Genomic DNA, 20862 nt, shown 5'->3' on the forward strand with positions numbered 1-20862 from the left:
GAGTCGCACCAGTGGGTAGCTGCTCTAGCAACCGCGGCAACAGCCTCCGCCGGTTGAAACAAATATCCCGTATGCTGAAACATCTTTCCTAACAGAGTTTCCATCTTTTAGCCATGGGCTCTTTAAATTAAGAGCTATTCTCAAGCGGGATAGTAGTATGCTTGGCAAGGGTGAAGATAAAGCCATCCCTTTTAGGTACGGACCATCACAACTCCATTGAGAGTCCAGGACCGGGAACAATTTGTTAAAGGGAAAAGAGGGGAAAAGGAATCCAATCCTGTCTCATTCATTCTTAATAATGTTCGCCATCTAACAGGAGCAGGGAAGGATAAGGTACCACCCTGTCCTCAAACTCTATCAAATTTAGGAATCAAAGGTTCATGAGGCAATTTGGCCTCTGGAACCTCTGAATTCGCCAAAACTTCTTTTAGAGAAAGCACAAAAGTCTGGTTCCTCCGCAGCCAGAGGTTTAGAGGCAGCAGACTCCAACCCAGAATGTTCATACTCTGAAGTCTCAGAAAGAACTTCATCCTCGGATAACCCTATCAGTTAAATCCAATAAATGATCTGATGTAATCTGGGAAGGAGTGCAATGTGTAACCTTTCCCTTGCGCTTAGCAGGGCGAGGTAAAGCATTAAAGGCCGCAAACACCGCCATCTGAACTGCGCAGTAACGTCTGGTGAAAAAAAGGCCCCCTCCAGATTGAGGATCAGCAATGCTAAGGGAAACTGCATGTGTAGAGGGATAAGAATGTAGGGTACGCACCTAACTGGACGACAACTCCTCAGAGGTGGACGGCTCAGTGGTATCAAACATGTTTGATATTATCACATTATCAAGGCATATGGAACATAATTGAGAGGGCAGATCTAAGGATCATATACACAGGAATTACTCTTTAGGAATAGAGGGAGTACCCTCTAAAGTAACAGAATCCTCCATCGTTAGTGCAATATAAAATAAAACAATATTATTTTATTTTATTCAAAAAAACGGCACCTTATACCCCAATGGCTGAGGCACACACCACCTCTTATGACCCAGACAGTACAGAGATTTATGACACCTCTCTGATAGACACCCGTTAAGGAAAAAGGGAATGAATCACATGGTGCATAATGCAGGACCGTCCCTGCTAAGAGAAAAAGCGCGCCAAGCTTGTAAGCTGCACAGCTCTCAAAGTGAAAATGAAACCTGTATATTCCATAACAGCCCATGAGCCCATAACATCTTACACATAAAAGCAGCATAAAATCAAATAAACATATAAGATTATTCTCCACTGTTCAATAATCCCCCCCAGGAGATATTAACCCTTGATTCTATACAGATAAAATGAGTCACACTGTGACCCTGACTTCTTGCATTATCATACATGTATAAAAAATTAAACGATTTTACCAGAATCTATGCCGTGGAACAGGAACATGGTCCTTCAAGTTCGACAGATAGTAGCATTGCTTCTGACATGGACTTGAGTGAAGAAAGCAGGCAGCAAAACTCGTCAACGCTGATTGCTTATGGAGCTGTTAATAGTCGGGATGGTTTTCGCAGAAAGACTCTCCCTGCATCTCTACTGACATGAGAGGCTGACATGACTACTTAAAACTCCAGTCCCATCTCGAAGAGTTCTGCCAACCTCCTGTGACGAAAGGCAAAGAATGACTGGGGTTATGAGGAAGTGGGGGAGGTATTTAAGCCTTTGGATAGGGTGTCTTTGCCTCCTCCTGGTGGCCAGGTTCAGTGTTTTCCACAAGTAAGGAATGCAGCCATATTAAGAAGGAAAAAAGGTTTACATTTAACCTAAATGTTTAAAATGGTTAATTAGAAATAACAGAGGGATCTAGCATAAGGATTTGTGAGACGAGAAATTATGTGTATCATAAAATACATACCTATTCTTAGAATCGTCTCTCTCTGATTTTCCTACTGCCTACAGAGAGGCTTATCTTGCAGACTTCTCTTGCCCTACATCATTCTATACTTATGGTTTGATCAGCGCATGAGTTTGTCTATATCTGTTACTAACTGACCACGGCAAAATAAATAATATAAGAATACTCAAAAGGCTTTTCAAAAGGTGTTCCCCTTGACAATTGTTAACAACATTTGAGATTTAAATGGTTTTTAAACATGAATTGTGCATGCAAATAGTTAGCATCACGGTGTTTAATTTCTGATATATACCAGCCATATATAAAAAAAGAAGTACTGTTTCTTTAAAGCAGCTTACAGAAATAACTGGATTCTCTGTGTACTAGATGTCCTCAGCTCAACCCTCTGATCATGTGTTAGCTTTTCAGGAGCCCTTGTATAATATGTGCAACAATACAGCACCTAGGAACATTCTGTATGCCAGATGCTTATTAATATGGTTGAGATATAAAACAACTATAATTGGAGCATAAAATTCAAGCATTAATTCACCTTTAGAAATCAGTAATCATTAAAATCCATTTCCTGTTCTATGTAACACGGCTGTCCTAATTTCATGTTAAAAAAAAGTCACATTGACACGTAATTTATTGTTAAAGAAACAGCTTTTTTTCTTTAGTCAGAGAAACCGATAAAGCTAGAAGTAAGAAAAAAAAAAATGATATAGCTATACTTGCACTAATTGTAAATCTGCCTGTAAAAGAAATGTCTTAACAAAATAAAGGAAACTTGTCTCCCATTTCGGTAGAACTAGAAATAGATTATTGGTCAAAGGCATAACAAAAATAGCTGCGTTAGAGGAGGGGGCGCTGCGTCACAAGCAATTACTTGGGCAATGTTAAATGCTGGCAGTGGATGCAGCCTGCTCGCCACAATGCCAGGTGGACAAACCTCAGCAGAGCAAAGCTTGCCCGCCCGGCAACTGATAAATGGGGTACTATATCTTTATTTCTGCCTAGACATGATGTAAAGTCATAATATTAGCTCCAAGGCAGGGCTAAATACAAGGTGGACAGGTCAATTATTTAAACATATATAAAAGGACATAAAACAGTTGCAGCACTCATTTTAGTCAAACATATCTTATTAGCTTTTACATAATCTGCACAGCATGATAAAACATACACTACATCAAAATGTGTGCATTTTATTATATGACCTCTAAAGTCAAAATTAAACTTCAATGATTCAGATAGAGCATACAATTTTAAACAACCTTCCATTTTACATCCATTATGTAAATATCCACAATCTTTTTATATTTACACTTTCTGAGGCACCTGCTCCTACTGAGCATGTGCAAGATTAACAGAATATACATGTATGCATATTGTGATTGGCTGATGGCTGTCATATGATGTAGCAGTAAGGAAATTAAAACTAACTGAAATGTGTCAGAAAAAAATCTACTACTCAAGTGAAACGAAATGCTTTTGCATTGTCTATTTGTTATACATTTATTGATCCAGCTATTTTACTGTGTTTAGTGGTCCATAAGTTTATTACTTATTTATTCTTCTTTGGTAGCAGGCTCCATAGTTTCTGATAACAGAAAATAGGTTTTCAAGCATCAATGTTTATTTTATCTCATTTTAAAAGTACTTTATGGTGGGGCGGGGGATTCAGGGCCAGCCATCAACTAACATGGCTGCCACTGTGTAAAGCTCTGGCGACTCTCTTAGGCATTACCGCCATAGCGGAGGTCAGAGGGAACTAAATCACATCTAAAGGATGCTACTTTGATGACAACCTAAGACCATATCGTTTAGATACCAGGAAACACTATGGAATAGGATGTGGTGAGACTGGAACATCAAGGCCTAAATAACAAAAGGCGCCAGTACCTGTCAGACAGCCAACTTGCAATTGCGGCAGTACAGTTCACGCTGCACCTAATGCTACTGGAGACACTTCAGTTAGAGTACACAAGGCATCGCGAATATTACAGTGAGCAACCGCCACCTCCCCTATACCTACTATGAACACGGAAGATCAAGTTGAGGAGCCAGTCTACCAGTTTGAGATAGATAAAAGCCCCATTACCAAAGCTTAACTACAACAGCTTCCTTCTAAGGCAGACTTCCAAACTGTTATGACACAATAGGCAATCTATTAAAGAAAGCCTCTCTGAGGTCAAAAAAGATCTTAACGACCTAGGTCAACGTATGCTCCAGTTAGAAGAACACTCAGAGGAGACTGCAAAGAAATCTGATAACATGGCTATAATGCTTCAACAACAAAACATGGTAATAACGCAACTCCAAGAACAGGTTGAAAAACTGACAACAGGAATCACAGACAGAACCTAAGAATTTGTAGTATCCCAGAGCTGTCAGCTCAGATACTATCATATCTACAAAAACTATTCAACTTCCTTCTGAACAATAAAGAAGACGAAATCATTTATCTGGACAGAGCTCAAAGGGCACATCGCCCTAAATAACCCCACACCGATCCTCCTAGAGACATCTTAACACAAATTTACAGATTTGAAGATAAATAATGGATACTCTTCCGCAGAGAGAAAAACTACTCCTTTAAAATTTAAAGGTTCAGAACTACAGATATATGCCAACTTAAGCCCGGTAACCCTGGCCAAAATAAAAGAGGTTTGGTATCTAACTTTACATCTCAGGGACCTAGGTATCTCATACAGGTGGGGCTTCCCGTTCTCACTGAGAGTGGTCAAAGATAATAAAACTGTTATGTACAGACACCTGAAGATATTGACAACTTCTGCTTATAACTGGATATACCCCAACCTTCCTTATCACCCCTTTCAGAAGTTGAAAAACCTCATCTGAACTTACTACACTGAAAGCTAAATCACAACGCCCCTCCGGGACTATGGTCTCCAAAAAGAGAAAGAGCCTTCCTCCCAGATTGCGGCCTTCACAACCATCATTCATATTGACTTACCTCGACAAAATGATTTGAAGCATCACTTACACTTACTTTATCATGGTACAAACTTTATCCCCCTCTCCCCCATTCCTTAGACTTTTTCAGATTAACTTTCCTAATGCAACTAAGAGAAACAACAATAGTTTGCCCCTTCACACTATGCCCCTTCACACTATGTTTGTCAAAGACTTTCCTCTCTTGTGGGGAGCGAAGGCCTCTTAACCCAATGTTACAAAGTTTTATTTATTTGTTATACATTTATTATATCTGGCTAATTGTTATTTGTTTATTTAGATTGAATAATCTTTAATATCAGCACAGTTTACCTATGAACCTTACCCCCTTACCACAAATCCCCTGGCAAAAAAAATTTAGCTGGTAAGAGATAACCAGTTCTTTATTCATGTCTGCACACAACACACACATTGAGAAACACATCATTAATATCTGTTTACAGAATGCAAAAGGCCTAAATTCCCCCACCAAAAGGTCAATAGCATTATAATGGTTTGAAAAACAAAAAAAAAAATCTAGTCTTTGTCCAGGGAACACATTTCTCCAAACATACAGAACCCAAATTCACATAAAAATATATCATATACATCATATCCAGTGGGGTACTTCCACTTAATCAGGGGCGTGACCCAGAAACACGTTGTGAGTATTAGCAGGTTTAGTCTGGTCAGATTAGTGAGCTATGGTTTGCTGTTATTTTTTGCTTTAATTCTATTTTAACTATCGATTGTAGACAGTTTTTAACTGAAGTTGTATTCAAATTCCCTTTGGTATTGAATATCGTCATATATACAACTATATGGTATAAGGATTTCACATTGTATTCAATTTGTATCAACATCCTGCTTAAAGTTGTAGGTTTGCTAAGACACCTTAATTTGTTTGGTGTGAACTATGCCCTAGTGCGGTCTCTGTAACAATTCATATTTGATTGTTTTATAAAAATAAAATGTTTTATTTTAGACAAAATATTTTGTCATATTAATTCTTTCCACCTTGATTTAAAATTAGTGCTGTTAAAGTCTTTTGATATTTTGTTTGTCTCTTTTTCTAATAAGAGCTACTTATCACAAATTTAAACACTAATACGTATACATTTGTATACCATCCTAAGTGGCGCTCTCATATATTTACACTTACAGACCTGAGTCATGTAGATCAGACGTGTTTTGTGCCGTGTCGGGAAGCGATAGACAATACTATAAGACCACTTACCCTGGCAACATATGCTAAAATTAACAAGCTAAAATCAGTCTTTCTCGCTAACAACGTAGAGAAAGCTTTCCACAGTGTCAGTTGGGGATTCCTCGATATAACACTAGATGCATTTGGGTTTGGGAAAATGCTGATACAGCGGGCATTTAGCCTTTACACATCCCCTTCAGCAAGGGTTAGAGTTAATAAAACACTATTGAACGCCTTTTACATTACTAATGGCACGCGTCACAGATGCCCCCTATTCCCCACACTATTCATATTATCTATGGAGGTTCTGGCATCATATGTCAGAATAAACTAGGACATAAAATGAATAAAGGTAGGTCAGCATGATTTAAAGATTTCCCTGTATGCGGATGACTTATTATTTACTATCACTTCACCTACATGCTCTATCCCAGAAATTCTGAAAGAAAATTCTTTAACTTCATGGTCAATATGCAGAAATCGGAAATATTAAACATCACACTCACTAATTTAGAATTTGAGAACCTACGTAGACACTGTTCACTACAATTGCAAACAGACATGACAAAATATTTGGGCACCTTCCTTTTTTCTAGCCACAAATACATTTTTGAAATAATGTTTGCTTTACTACTCTGCAATATACACAGGAGTGGGTTATTAAGCCAATCTCATGGTGGGGATGAATCTAAGCTATAAAGATAACGACCCTCCCAAGAATTCTGTATGTCCTACAAACTCTCCCAATCCACCTTCCTATATGGTACATACATCAAATCCAAAGATCACTCAATTAATATATCTTGGGAAAAAGCAAACCTGGTATAAAATACAAATCATATATAGGCCAACTAACATGGGAGGATTGAGGGTACTTAATATACAGGATTATTATCATGCAGTTGCCCAGCAGAGAATAATTGACTAGCACCTCTGAAGAGATACTAAAGTGTGGGTTGCCTCGGACTTGCAAATCTTAAAAACGCCGAATGTTGGTGCTCTATTTTGGGTCTCAAAGGAATTAAGACCCCCACAATGCTTCCAATTGGATACACATAAACTCCTCTTTCACATCTGGGAGCAAATCAAAAGCTCATACAACAATATTACTACAGGCCGCTCCTAGATAGAGGATACAGAAGGATGACGGAATGGGACTACACTATTCCTTTAAATGACTTTGTTGATCAAGGCAAACTTAAAAAAAGAGAACAACTACATTATCTTAATAAAGGGGACTTTACTAATTGGCTGAGCCCACATATCACATTTTATATCAATCTGTCCCTACAAAGCTGATCTACTCAGGCCCTTAACCCCATTTGAATCAATGTGTCACAAAAACATACGGCTAGATTTAGAGTTCTGCGGCCAAAGGGGTGCGTTAGCTACGCATGTTTTTTTTCCCCCGCACCTTTTAAATAACGCTGGTATTTAGAGTTCTCTGAAGGGCTGCATTAGGCTCCAAAAAGGGAGCATAGAGCATAATTTACCGCCACTTCAACTCTCAATACCAGCATTGCTTACGTTAGCGGTAAACTGGTAAAACGTGCTTGTACACGATTCACCCATAGGAAAGAATGGGGCAGTTTGAGCTGAAAAAAAACCTAACACCTGCAAAAAAGCAGCGTTCAGCTCCTAACGCAGCCCCATTGTTTCCTACGGGGAAACACTCTCTAAGTCTGCACCTAACACCCTAACATGTACCCCGAGTCTAAACACCCCTAACCTTACACTTATTAACCCCTAATCTGCCGCCCCGCTATCGCTGACCCCTGCATTTTATTATTAACCCCTAATCTGCCGCTCAGTACACCGCCGCAACCTACATTATCCCTATGAACCCCTAATCTGCTGCCCCAAACGTCGCCTCACTCCCGCCTCGCAAACCCTATAATAAATTTTATTAACCCCTAATCTGGCCTCCCTAACATCGCCGACACCTAACTTCAAGTATTAACCCCTAATCTGCCTACCAGACCTCACCGCTACTCTAATAAATGTATTAACCCCTAAAGCTAAGTCTAACCCTAACCCTAACACCCCCCCTAAGTTAAATATAATTTAAATCTAACAAAATAAAATTATTTCTTATTAAATAAATTAATCCTATTTAAAGCTAAATACTTACCTGTAAAATAAACCCTAATATAGCTACAATATAACGAATAATTATATTGTAGCTATTTTAGGATTTATATTTATTTTACAGGCAACTTTGTATTTATTTTAACTAGGTACAATAGCTATTAAATAGTTATTAACTAATTAATAGCTACCTAGTTAAAATAATTACAAAATTACATGTAAAATAAATCCTAACCTAAGTTACAATTAAACCTAACACTACACTATCAATAAATTAATTAAATAAACTACCTACAATTACCTACAATTAAATCAACTAAACTAAATTACAAAAACAAACAAACACTAAATTACAAAAAACAAACAAACACTAAATTACAAAAAATAAAAAAAGATTACAAGAATTTTAAACTAATTACACCTACTCTAAGCCCCCTAAAAAAATAACAAAGCCCCCCAAAATAAAAAAGTGTGCTACCCTAATCTAAAATTAAAAGTTAACAGCTCTATTACCTTACCAGCCCTTAAAAGGGCCTTTTGCGGGGCATGCCCAAAAGAAATCAGCTCTTTTGCCTGAAAAAAACCCATACAATACCTGCCCCCAACATTACAACCCACCACCCACATACCCCTAATCTAACCCACCCAAACCCCCTTTAAAAAACCTAACACTAAGCCCTTGAAGATCTCCCTACCATGTATTAACCCAGCTGGGTATCACCGATCCATCCAGAAGAGGGTCCGAAGTCTTCATCCAATCCGGCAAGAAGAGGTCCTCCAGAGGGTCCGAAGTCTTCATCCTATCCGGCAAGAAGAGGTCCTCCAGAGGGTCCAAAGTCTTCATCCAGGCGGCATCTTCTATCTTCTTCCATCCGGAGCGGAGCGGTTCCATCTTGAAGCAGCCGACGCGGACCCATCCTTCCTCAACGACGGACTAACGATGAATGAAGGTTCCTTTAAATGGCGTCCCTCGAATTCCGATTGGCTGATAGGATTCTATCAGCCAATCGGAATTAAGGTAGGAAAAATCTGATTGGCTGATTGAATAAAGTACTTCTCCGATGGTATCTGACCCCAACTAGGCTTAATAGTATATACCCAGGAGTCTCAAAAAATGTTGGAGAAGTTGTGAATAGAATGGCAACCTAATACACATTTAGTGGTTTTGTAGCAAAATTCAACCAATGTGGCGCAAAGTAGAGACTAACATCAGCTTAATAATTAATAAAGATATTATGCTAACAACTAGGATAATATTATTAAATGATCTACCCAAAATTCCCTGTAAACTCAGATTGACACTATTTCAAACTAGCTTAAAGGCAGCCAAATGCCTAAATAGCGTGCCACTGGAAAACCTCCATAACACCTTCAGAAATTATGTTGAAGGATAGAGTAACTGAACTATTACTACAGGGAGTGCAGAATTATTAGGCAAGTTGTATTTTTGAGGATTAATTTTATTATTGAACAACAACCATGTTCTCAATGAACCCAAAAAACTCATTAATATCAAAGCTGAATAGTTTTGGAAGTAGTTTTTAGTTTGTTTTTAGTTATAGCTATTTTAGGGGGATATCTGTGTGTGCAGGTGACTATTACTGTGCATAATTATTCGGCAACTTAACAAAAAACACATATATACCCATTTCAATTATTTATTTTTACCAGTGAAACCAATATAAAATCTCAACATTCACAAATATACATTTCTGACATTCAAAAACAAAACAAAAACAAATCAGTGACCAATATAGCCACCTTTCTTTGCAAGGACACTCAAAAGCCTGCCATCCATGGATTCTGTCAGTGTTTTGATCTGTTCACCATCAACATTGCGTGCAGCAGCAACCACAGCCTCCCAGACACTGTTCAGAGAGGTGTACTGTTTTCCCTCCTTGTAAATCTCACATTTGATGATGGACCACAGGTTCTCAATGGGGTTCAGATCAGGTGAACAAGGAGGCCATGTCATTAGATTTTCTTCTTTTATACCCTTTCTTGCCAGCAACGCTGTGGAGTACTTGGACGCGTGTGATGGAGCATTGTCCTGCATGAAAATCATGTTTTTCTTGAAGGATGCAGACTTCTTCCTGTACCACTGCTTGAAGAAGGTGTCTTCCAGAAACTGGCAGTAGGACTGGGAGTTGAGCTTGACTCCATCCTCAACCCGAAAAGGCCCCACAAGCTCATCTTTGATGATACCAGCCCAAACCAGTACTCCCCCTCCACCTTGCTGGCGTCTGAGTCGGACTGGAGCTCTCTGCCCTTTACCAATCCAGCCACGGGCCCATCCATCTGGCCCATCAAGACTCACTCTCATTTCATCGGTCCATAAAACCTTAGAAAAATCAGTCTTGAGATATTTCTTGGCCCAGTCTTGACGTTTCAGCTTGTGTGTCTTGTTCAGTGGTGGTCGTCTTTCAGCCTTTCTTACCTTGGCCATGTCTCTGAGTATTGCACACCTTGTGCTTTTGGGCACTCCAGTGATGTTGCAGCTCTGAAATATGGCCAAACTGGTGGCAAGTGGCATCTTGGCAGCTGCACGCTTGACTTTTCTCAGTTCATGGGCAGTTATTTTGCGCCTTGGTTTTTCCACACGCTTCTTGCGACCCTGTTGACTATTTTGAATGAAACGCTTGATTGTTCGATGATCACGCTTCAGAAGCTTTGCAATTTTAAGAGTGCTGCATCCCTCTGCAAGATATCTCACTATTTTTGACTTTTCTGAGCCTGTCAAGTCCTTCTTTTGACCCATTTTGCCAAAGGAAAGGAAGTTGCCTAATAATTATGCACACCTGATATAGGGTGTTGATGTCATTAGACCACACCCCTTCTCATTACAGAGATGCACATCACCTAATATGCTTAATTGGTAGTAGGCTTTCGAGCCTATACAGCTTGGAGTAAGACAACATGCATAAAGAGGATGATGTGGTCAAAATACTCATTTGCCTAATAATTCTGCACTCCCTGTATTACAGGAATATGGTCACCTACAACAAAACAAAAAACCTCCTTCTCAAAGATTAAATTCCTATGTGAAACCCATATACACTCCCACAACCAGGCCGCATCACTATCAAACAATACCTCATCTTAATAACACATAATAAACAGCACAACACAATTGATAGAGCTCTACCAGAAGCCTGTGACTCCGTGGTCTTATCCTTTATCCCGTTTCTCCTATAAACCTCCCCTATTCTTCATTACTCTCTATCCAACTTAATGAAAAGGACAGAGTTTTCTTAGCAATATAATCATATTAGTAATCAGATCATTTTCTACATGTCCCCCAATTGCCCCCAAAGCAAAGTGGTGTGTTTGTGTTTCATAAATAAAAAATAAGCATCTTTATTTTATTTTTTTAAATAACTGCTAAAAGCGGTTATTAGGGGTTGAAAGTGGTGGGTGTGGGGAGTTAGAAAAATAAACGGCACTGAAAAGTGCTTTTAGATTGCAGTCTATGGGGGCTGTGTTATTTCTATAGATATATATTTATATATTCATTATGTATTTATATTTGCTGCCTATTGCTGCGTGATTTACCCCCTTCGCTGCACTAGTTCTAATGTTGTGTCTCACAGCATGAGAACGAAGCTCCCATTGGAGCCTCTCGTGAGTGCAAAGCTTTCCGGCACTGCGAATGTTAGGTCGCATTTGGATTGTGCTGTACGTGTAATACCAGTGCACATTTGTGTGCGCTGGTATTACTCAGTTGAGTGCAAATATCGCTTTCGCAGACGCAAAATTTTGCACTCAACTTCTAATCTAACCCTTAATTTGAATCACAAACGTTTAATTTTTACTGTTCATTTAAAATTAACGTTTCATGGAACTCCAGATGTAACATTTATTGCATGTTTATTTATTTAAAAAGTTTATACACATTTCTGCTAAACTATAAAATGTGAGCAATTCTTATGTAACAGAGCTAAACTCAATATTCATGTTTGGAATTGATTCAAAAATGCTCCTTATGCGAGAAGATTGTATAAACAAAGTCCTGGAATATGTGAGTGTTTCCATATTTAGATGCATCTAACTTATAGCATTGTTCCACAATTACTAAAGACTTATTTTATAAAATGTACAAGAAATACAACCACAAATATCAGTTCATTAAAAGCATCAGAACACAACTTGACTACCACTTCCATTCTTCCAAAGCCAATTTCTCCTCAAACATAAGTTTTGACTGCAGATAAGAGCCATAAGCCCAACAATTCTGCCCCTAATTTCCTGAAAGCATAAAAATATTTAGTTCATAGGATAGCCTTATGCTTGTCCCAACCATTCTTGAAGTCCTTCACAGTAGCTGTCTTAACAACTGCTATTGGAAATTTATTCCATGAATCAACTACCCTTTCTGTTAAGAAGTGATTCTGCAAATTACCCCTGAGCTTACTGCCCTTCAACTTGAGACCATTAGCTACTCATCTGCAGTAGAAAAAATATTTAAAATGTAAGAACCAAAGCACACACACCTATATTACATGTTTTGAGCGCTATAGGGAAAGTAAAGAACGCAACAAAAGTTGCGTTGTTTAAACCCCTATAGCGCTGCCATTACAAGTTTAAAAAAACCCAGCTTGAGCAGGCGATATGGAGATTTTGAGCTCCATACCGCACACAAAACAAGCAGTGTTTTGACGTGCTCACGCACGCTTTCCCCATAGACATCAATGGGGAGAGCCGGCAAAAAAAAGCCTAACACTTGCGATCGCGGAAACAGAAGCTCTGTAATGCAGCCCCATTGATGTCTATGGGGAAAAAGAAAATACAGTTTAAACCTAACACCCTAATATAAACCCTGAGTATAAACAGCCCTAATCTGCTACCAATGACATTGCAGACGCCTGCCTACAGTTATTAACCCCTAATCTGCCGCTCCCAATATCGCAGCAACCTAAATAAAACTATTAACCCCTAATGTGCCGCTCCTGACGTCGCTGCCACTACACTAAAGTTATTAACTCCTATTCCGCCGCACCTCAACATTGCCCACACTATAATAAATATATTAACCCCTATTTCGCCGCTCCCCAACATTGCCGCAACTAAATAAAGTTATTAACCCCTAAACCTCTGGCCTCCCACATCACTACCACTGAATAAACCTATTAACCCCTAAACCTCCAGCCCCCCCACATCGCAACAACCTAAATTAAACTATATTGACCCCTAACCCTAACGTAACCCTAACGTAACCCTAATGTAACCCTAAGCCTAACACCCCCTAACTTTAACATAATTAAAATATAGCTAAATTAAAATTACAATTATGAACTAAATAAACCTATTAACCCCTAAACTGCCAGCCCCCCCACATCGCAACAACCTAAATTAAACTATTAACCCCTACACCTACCCCTAAACCTAGCCCTACCCCTAAACCTAACCCTAACACCCCCTAACTTTAACATAATTAAAATAGAGCTAAATTAAATTTACAATTATTAACTAAATAATTCCTATTTAAAACTAAATACTTAACTGTAAAATAAAACCTAAGCTAGCTACAATATAACTAATAGTTATAGTGTAGCGATCTTATGTTTTATTTTTATTTCACAGGTAAGTTTGCATTTATTTTAACTAGGTAGAATAGTTAGTAATTAGTTATTAACTATTTAATAACTACCTAGATAAAATAAATACAAACTTATCTGTGAAATAAAACCCAACCTGCCTTACACTAATACCTAACATTACAAAAAAAAATCACAAAAAATAAAAAAAACTACCATTACAAAAACAAAAAAACATCTTGATCCCGGAGGCGCGGAGTGGGTCAATCCTGAAGACATCCAGGGCGGAGCATCCTCTTGATACGGTTGCCGTCATACACTGAATCTTCAATACAAGGTACGCGTTCAAAGATGGCGTCACTTGCATTCCTATTGGCTGAAATTTTTTAATCAGCCAATAGGAATTAGGGCTGCTAAAATCCAGCTGATTTGTTTGGTTTTTGTTAGAGTTAGGTTTTTTATTTGGGCTTGCGGTTTAGGGGTTAATAGGTGGTGTAGGGCTTAATAACTTTAGTATAGTGGGGGCGATGTGGGCAGACGGCAGATTAGGGGTTAATAAATGTAATATAGTATTTGCGATGCGGGAGTTAATAGGTAGTTTATGGGTGTTAGTGTACTTTTTAACACTTTAGTATTATGACTTTTATGTTACAGCTTTGTAGCGTAAAACTTATAATAACTACTGACTTTAGATGACAATACAGATCTTGTCGTTTTAGGCTGTAACGCTCGCTTTTTAGCCAGAATGCAAAACTCGTAATACCGGCGCTATGGGAATTCCATTAAAAAACGTCATTTTTAGGAGTGCGGTACTGACATTGTGTTAAAAGGCTTGCGGTACAGCTATATCGACAAGTTTTGTAATGGCTACGTTAGGGAAAATGATGCGTTATGGGCCACAACACTGCTATTTCACTCATAACACAAAACTCGTAATCTAGGTGACAGTGATTTAAAACAATTACATTGAAAACATTACTTTCATGCTTTACATATTTATGCAATGTTTTTACTGCGTTGATGAATCAACAAAACAAAATAAAAAATCTGTATTATTTAATTAGTTTAAAGTGAACTCAAAATGAAAGCGTAACTAAAATATGAGAAAAGTCAAACATATAGACCTAATTTTGTGTTAAATAATTTATTTTATCACTCTATAATGATTATCCCTGTTTAATTTATGCAACATAAATACATTTACATTATCATTCATTTAAATTACAACACTAGTTTATAGGCCGGACTGCCCACTAAGCTTTGTGCAAATTAATTAAGCATTGCTCATTATGCTAGCTCTAATGTAGTTCAGATTGTGGATCAAACATTGCCCTAATTAAACTGCTGGAATGCAATGCTTTTGCAAAAAAATAACAGGAGCGTGAGCATATGAAGGAGCAATACAAGCTTAATTAGTCAGCAGAAGCTGTAACGTGACTGACAAGTTTTGCTCAGGGAAATCCTTTTGCTGTATAAATAAATTATTTCTACTGCACTGTTTCTTGAAAAAAAAAAAAAAATGACTTTAGTCCGCAGTATGTTCATAAATGAAGGCTGGGAAAGCCTTACTAAACTGTACAAATGGTTACCTTATTGTCTTGGGTACTCGTTATGCAGCTTTATGGTAAAAGTGTTATAAATATATATGCTATGTGGCGCTACCTTGATATTGTGTAACAGCAATAATAGTATCTTTATGGTAAAAGAGTGTAAAAATAATATTTAAAGTTACCTTACCCAGTGTAGTGATCCAATGCAGACCTTGGCAGCAAGGAGAAGGATTGTTGGATCCGTAGGACGTAGCTTAGTGCACTCTTTGAGCACCGAAACTGCATAAGCAAACTAAAGAAGAAAAGAATTTGAATTTGGTAAAAATTTGTATTATCATTTTAGCATCTATTCAAGAACATGAGCCCTCTCTTATCTCTGAGCCCATTTACCAAACTAATTCAATGCTTAAAAGGGACTTCTTTTCTTACAGTGTCTTATCCAAGATGCTGTGAAAAGCCTAATTTATTCACTTTCTTCTTGACTATTTTAACATTTTGGTTTGCATTTCTGTCATGTATCTGACTGTCTAATCTGCAGTACATTAAACAAAATGTTACTACACTAATCTTCCTTGACTACATATACCATGTATTTTTTTTGCAATTTTAGAGCACTCCAGAGATACCCCGCATGAAAAACCCCTTTGTGTCTGTATCATTAGCTTTGCCTAATTAGGACAAAATATATGTAAGCTCCTTTACATATGTAAGCTAAGAGGCCGGTCCATTTTTGGTTCAGAACCCTGGGTAGCACTTGCTTATTGGTGGCTACATTTAGCCACCAATCAGCAAGCACTACTCAAGTACTGAACAAAAAATGGTCAGGCTCCTAAGCTTACATTCCTGCTTTACAAAAAAAGATGCCAAGAGAACGAATAAAACTTGACAATAGGAATAAATTAGAAAGTTGGTTAAAATTGCATGCTCTATCTGAATCATGAAAGAAAAAAACTTGTTTTCATATCCCTTTAAGAGAGCATTTAGCTCTTTTGCTGCACATTAAAAAAACAACAACCCTCTAATCTAAAAAACAAAACAAAACAAAAAAAACACCCAAAGATGGTTCTCATCAAAGATTAATATTATTATCATTTATTTGTATAGCTCTGCAAAATTCCATTGCGCTGGTGAATCTGGGCGGCAGCGCTCCATCTTCATCCCTGCAATGGTCCATCTTCATCCTGGCGGGGATATTCCATCCATCTTCTTATCTTCCATCCCCAACGTCCTCTTCATGCGGTCACCAGCCGCACACAGAATTTTGAATGTCAGGTACCCTCATTATATAGTGCTACCCTTGCATTCCCATTGGCCGATTTTTAATTTCAAATTTTAATCAGCCAACAGAAAAAGCTTTCATTTAAGGGCTATTTCGGTAGTTAAGTGTTAGTATAGGTTTTTTATTTTGCCCTTTTTTTTAAGTGGGGTTTTAAAATAGACATAACTCTTTTTTTATTTTTGATTGTTTGTTGTTTTTTGTAATGGTAGTTTTTTTTAGTTTTTGTTTTGTAATTTTAGCTTTTGTTTTTCCCCCCAGTAATGTAAGATTTGTTAGTTTTAAGGAAAGGTTAGGTTTTTTTTATTTTTAAGGGTAAGGTTAGTCTGTTTTTGTGTTAACTTAGGGGGTGTTACGTTAGGGAGTTTAGATATTTCTGGGTTACTTTGCGATGGGTGTGTGGCGGTTTAGAGGTTAATGGTGTAGTGGGCTAAATTGCAATGTGGGTGTGGTGGTTTATGGATTAATAGTGTTGTGGGTTACTTTTCGATGGAGTGTGTGACATTTTAGGGTTTTAATAGTGTAGTGGGTAACTTTGCGATGGGGGTGTGGCATTTTAGGTGTAATGTTGTGGGTTACTTTGAGATGGGGTGTGGTGGTTTAGGGGTCAATAGTGTAGTGGGTTACTCTGTGATGGGGGTGTGGTGGTTTAGGGGTTAATAGAATAGATTTGTGCAACTATTTCCTCTAGCCAAACTCTTTTGAGCATTAAATGTGATTGCGTTTGAGCAATCGCATTTACTTTCAACTTGTAATATGAGCACATATTAGTGCTCAACGTCGCCCATAGAAAATATGGGGAGCGTAAATTACAGAGTTCATGCAAACAAATGTGAGGTAATTTAAACAGAGCGCCACTTGTAATATGGATTCAATCTTAAAGAACACTGCAATCTCACAATCGCTTTACACTACTCGTGCTAACGATAGCACTCCACTTGGCCCATAATGAGAAAGTGGACCTCATTTCGAGTAGAAGCAGAGCTAACCTCTGAGCTATGTATAAGCAATGATAAGTGGCTAAATGTTTCTTAAAAATTAGCATGAAGGCGGTACAATCAACCCCTTACTCCTGGTATTGGTACCGATCAGTAGAAAAACACAGCACGTCTGATATGAATGATGGCTACCTGCAGAGTGAAAAAAGAAAGGCAAGTGCACATAAATGTCAGTGCGGTTGGAAAATTGTTCAATTCAGGAGAGAAATGTTGCTTGAATTTCTGTCAGAATCTTGTTCTTGGACCAAAGTATGAACTTGACATCATAGATTCTTTTAATTGAGTGTTGTACTTTTGCTTTGAAGGCATTTACAACCATTAAAGGAACAATCATTCAATTTGGTAATATTGTTTTCTGAGAATAATTTAGAGATGTACAGCAGCTCACTATGGGCTTGTTTCGAAGAGTTGTAAATGGTTAAGCTTGAGGTAGCAAAATGAAAATACTGTCAGTAGCCATTATACTAATTGACAGTTTCCGATAGAATGATTAACACCATTACCGGCAGCCGGGGTCGGGCTACAGAAAATGAAATGACGCGTCGTCCCATAGAAGATAATAGAAACCGAAAAGTGCTAAATTAACCAGGTTTCCACTGAACGCTCAATTAAAACTCTATCGGAAGCTGTCCATAAAGTCTCAAACACTACGGCATGCTCAGCTAGGTGTAAAAGAGGAAACATGTTTTTTTGTGGCCTAGTTCCCATTGAGATATTAAAGTGTGCAAACAAATAGCTAGATTGCGAGTTGTGCGTTATGAGTGAAAAAGCATCGTTATGGCTCTTTTTCACTACAGCTGGTATTACAGGTGTTGTAGGTATAGCTGTACCCCACACCTTTTTGGCCGTCACGCAACATAAGTACCACACTTTTAAAAAAGTCCTTTTTCCATCAGACTTCCACAGCGCCGGTATTATGAGTTTTGCCTGGGAGGCCAAAAAGTGAGCGGTTCAGCCTATAACTACAAGATCCGTACCGATATCTAAAGTCAGTAGTTATGAGTTTTACATTACAAAGCTGTAGCATAAAACTCATAACTAAAGTGTTACAAAGTACACTAACACCCATAAACTACCTATTAACCCTTAAATTGAGACCCTCCCGCATCACAAATACTAAAATAAAATGATTAACCCCTAATCTGCCGCACCGGACATCACTGCCACTATAATAAATATATTAACCCTTAAACCGCCGCACTCCTGCATCGCAAACACTAGTTAAATATTATTACCCCTAATCTGCTGCCCCCAATGTCGTTGCCACCTACATACACTTATTAACCCCTAATCTGCTGTCCAATACATCTCCACAACATTACTGTTATTAACCCCTAATCTGCTGCCCCCAAAATCGCCGCAACCTAACTACACTTATTAACCCCTAATGACCTAATCTACTGCACCCTAAGTCTAACCCTAACATAACCCTAACCCTAACACCCACTAACTTTAACATAATTAAAATAATTTCAAATAAAAATTACAATTAATACCTAAATTATTCCTATTTAAAACTAAATATTTACCTGTAAAATAAAACCTAAGCTAGCTACAATATAACTAACATTCTAGCTATCTTAGGTTTTATTTTTATTTCACAGGTAAATTTGTATTTATTTTAACTAGGTAGATTATTTATTAAATAGTTATTAACTATTTACTAACTACCTAGTTAAAATAACTACAAACTTACCTGTGAAATAAATCCTAACCTGTCTTACAGTAAAACCTAACATTACACTAACACTACACTAAAATTAAATAAATTACATTAATCAAATACAATTAACTAAATTAAAAAAATAAAAAACACTAAATTACACAAAATAAAAAAGAAATTATCAAATATTTAAACTAATTACTCCTAATCTAATAGCCCTATCAAAATAAAAAAGCCCCCCAAAATAATAAAACCCCTAGCCTAAACTAAATTGCCAATAGCCCTTAAAAGGGCCTTTTGCGGGGCATTGCCCCAAAGATATTAGCTCTTTTACCTGGCAAATAAAAATACAAACATCCCCCAACAGTAAAACCCACCACCCACTCAACCAAGCCCCCTAAATAAAATTCTATCTAAAAAACCTGAAAAAGGCATTTTGGATGGGCTCTTTTACATTGCCCAAACACGAAAATAAAAATAAAACCCACCCAATAAACCCTAACACTAACCCCCGAAGATCCACTTACAGTTTTGGAAGACCGGACATCCATCCTCATCAAGCCAGCAAAGTCCTCATCCACGCGTCCTCAATGAAGCCGGGAGAAGTCTTCATCCAAGCGGCAAGAAGTCCTCAACGAAGCCGGGAGAACTCTTCATCTAAGTGGCAAGAAGTCATTATCCAGGTGGGCAGAAGTCTTCATCCAGATGGCATCTTCTATCTTCATCCTTCCGGGGCGGAGCGGTTCCATCTTCAAGACATCCGGCGTGGAGCATCCTCTTCATACGGTCCCAGCCATACACTGAAGGTTCCCTTTAAGGGATGTCATCCAATGTGGCATCCCTTAAATTCCGATTGGCTGATAGAATCAGCCAATAGGAATTAAAGGGTAAAAAATCCTATTGGCTGAGGCAATCAGCCAATAGGATTGAGCTTTAATCCTATTGGCTGATCCAATCAGCCAATAGGATTGAGTTTGCATTCTATTGGCTGATTGGAACAGCCATTAGAATGCAAGCTCAATCTTCATCCAGGACCAAGCCAACACAGGGATGAGATGAGTGCGGAACAGAAGACCAGCGACCGCTGAGCCATCGAGCGCGGAGATCCTCTTCATACGATCACCGCCGCACTCGTACCTTGAATTCAATCCTCCATGTGCAGCGGTGATTGTACAAAGAGGATCTCCACGCTCGACTGTTCCGTGCTAATCTCATCTCCGCTCCGTGTCGGCTTGGTCTTGGATGAAGATAGAAGAGGTTGCCGCGATGGAAGAAGATATCGCCGCTTGGAAGAAGACTTTCTCCACCGGCCTTCAGGAACGGTGAGTACTTTTAAGGGCAGTAAAAGAGCTGAATGCTCTTTTAAGGGCAATGCCCATACAAATGCCCCTTTAGGGGCAATGGGTAGCTTAGGTTTTTTAGTGTTAGGCTTTTTATTTTGGGGGGTTTGGTGGGTGGGGGTTTTTACTGTTAAAGGGGGGACATAGTATTGTTTAAGTTAAAAGAGCTGTTTAACTTAGGGCAATGCCCTACAAAAGGCCCTTTTAAGGACTATTGGTACTTTAGTTTAGATTAGGGGGTGTTTTTATTTTGAGGGGCTTTTTTATTTTCATAGGGATTAGGTTTAATTTTTTAATTTTTGATATTTTGGTTTATTATTTTATGTAATGTTAGACTTATTTATTTTTTGTAAATTTAGATTAAGATTTAGAT

General features: G+C 38.2%; 1 protein-coding gene across 1 annotated transcript in view; it reads right to left on the minus strand.

Moving 5' to 3' along the window:
• TTC7A (tetratricopeptide repeat domain 7A) overlaps positions 1-20862 on the minus strand; it is a 1159252-nt gene that overhangs the window by 612399 nt on the left and 525991 nt on the right. Inside the window, exon 11 of the mRNA XM_053712237.1 lies at positions 15400-15504. Within this exon, the coding sequence (XP_053568212.1) occupies positions 15400-15504 (105 nt within the window). The remainder of the gene's footprint in view (positions 1-15399; positions 15505-20862) is intronic.

The sequence above is a fragment of the Bombina bombina genome, chromosome 4 (genome assembly GCF_027579735.1).
Source record: "Bombina bombina isolate aBomBom1 chromosome 4, aBomBom1.pri, whole genome shotgun sequence".
Taxonomy (NCBI): Eukaryota; Metazoa; Chordata; class Amphibia; order Anura; family Bombinatoridae; genus Bombina; species Bombina bombina.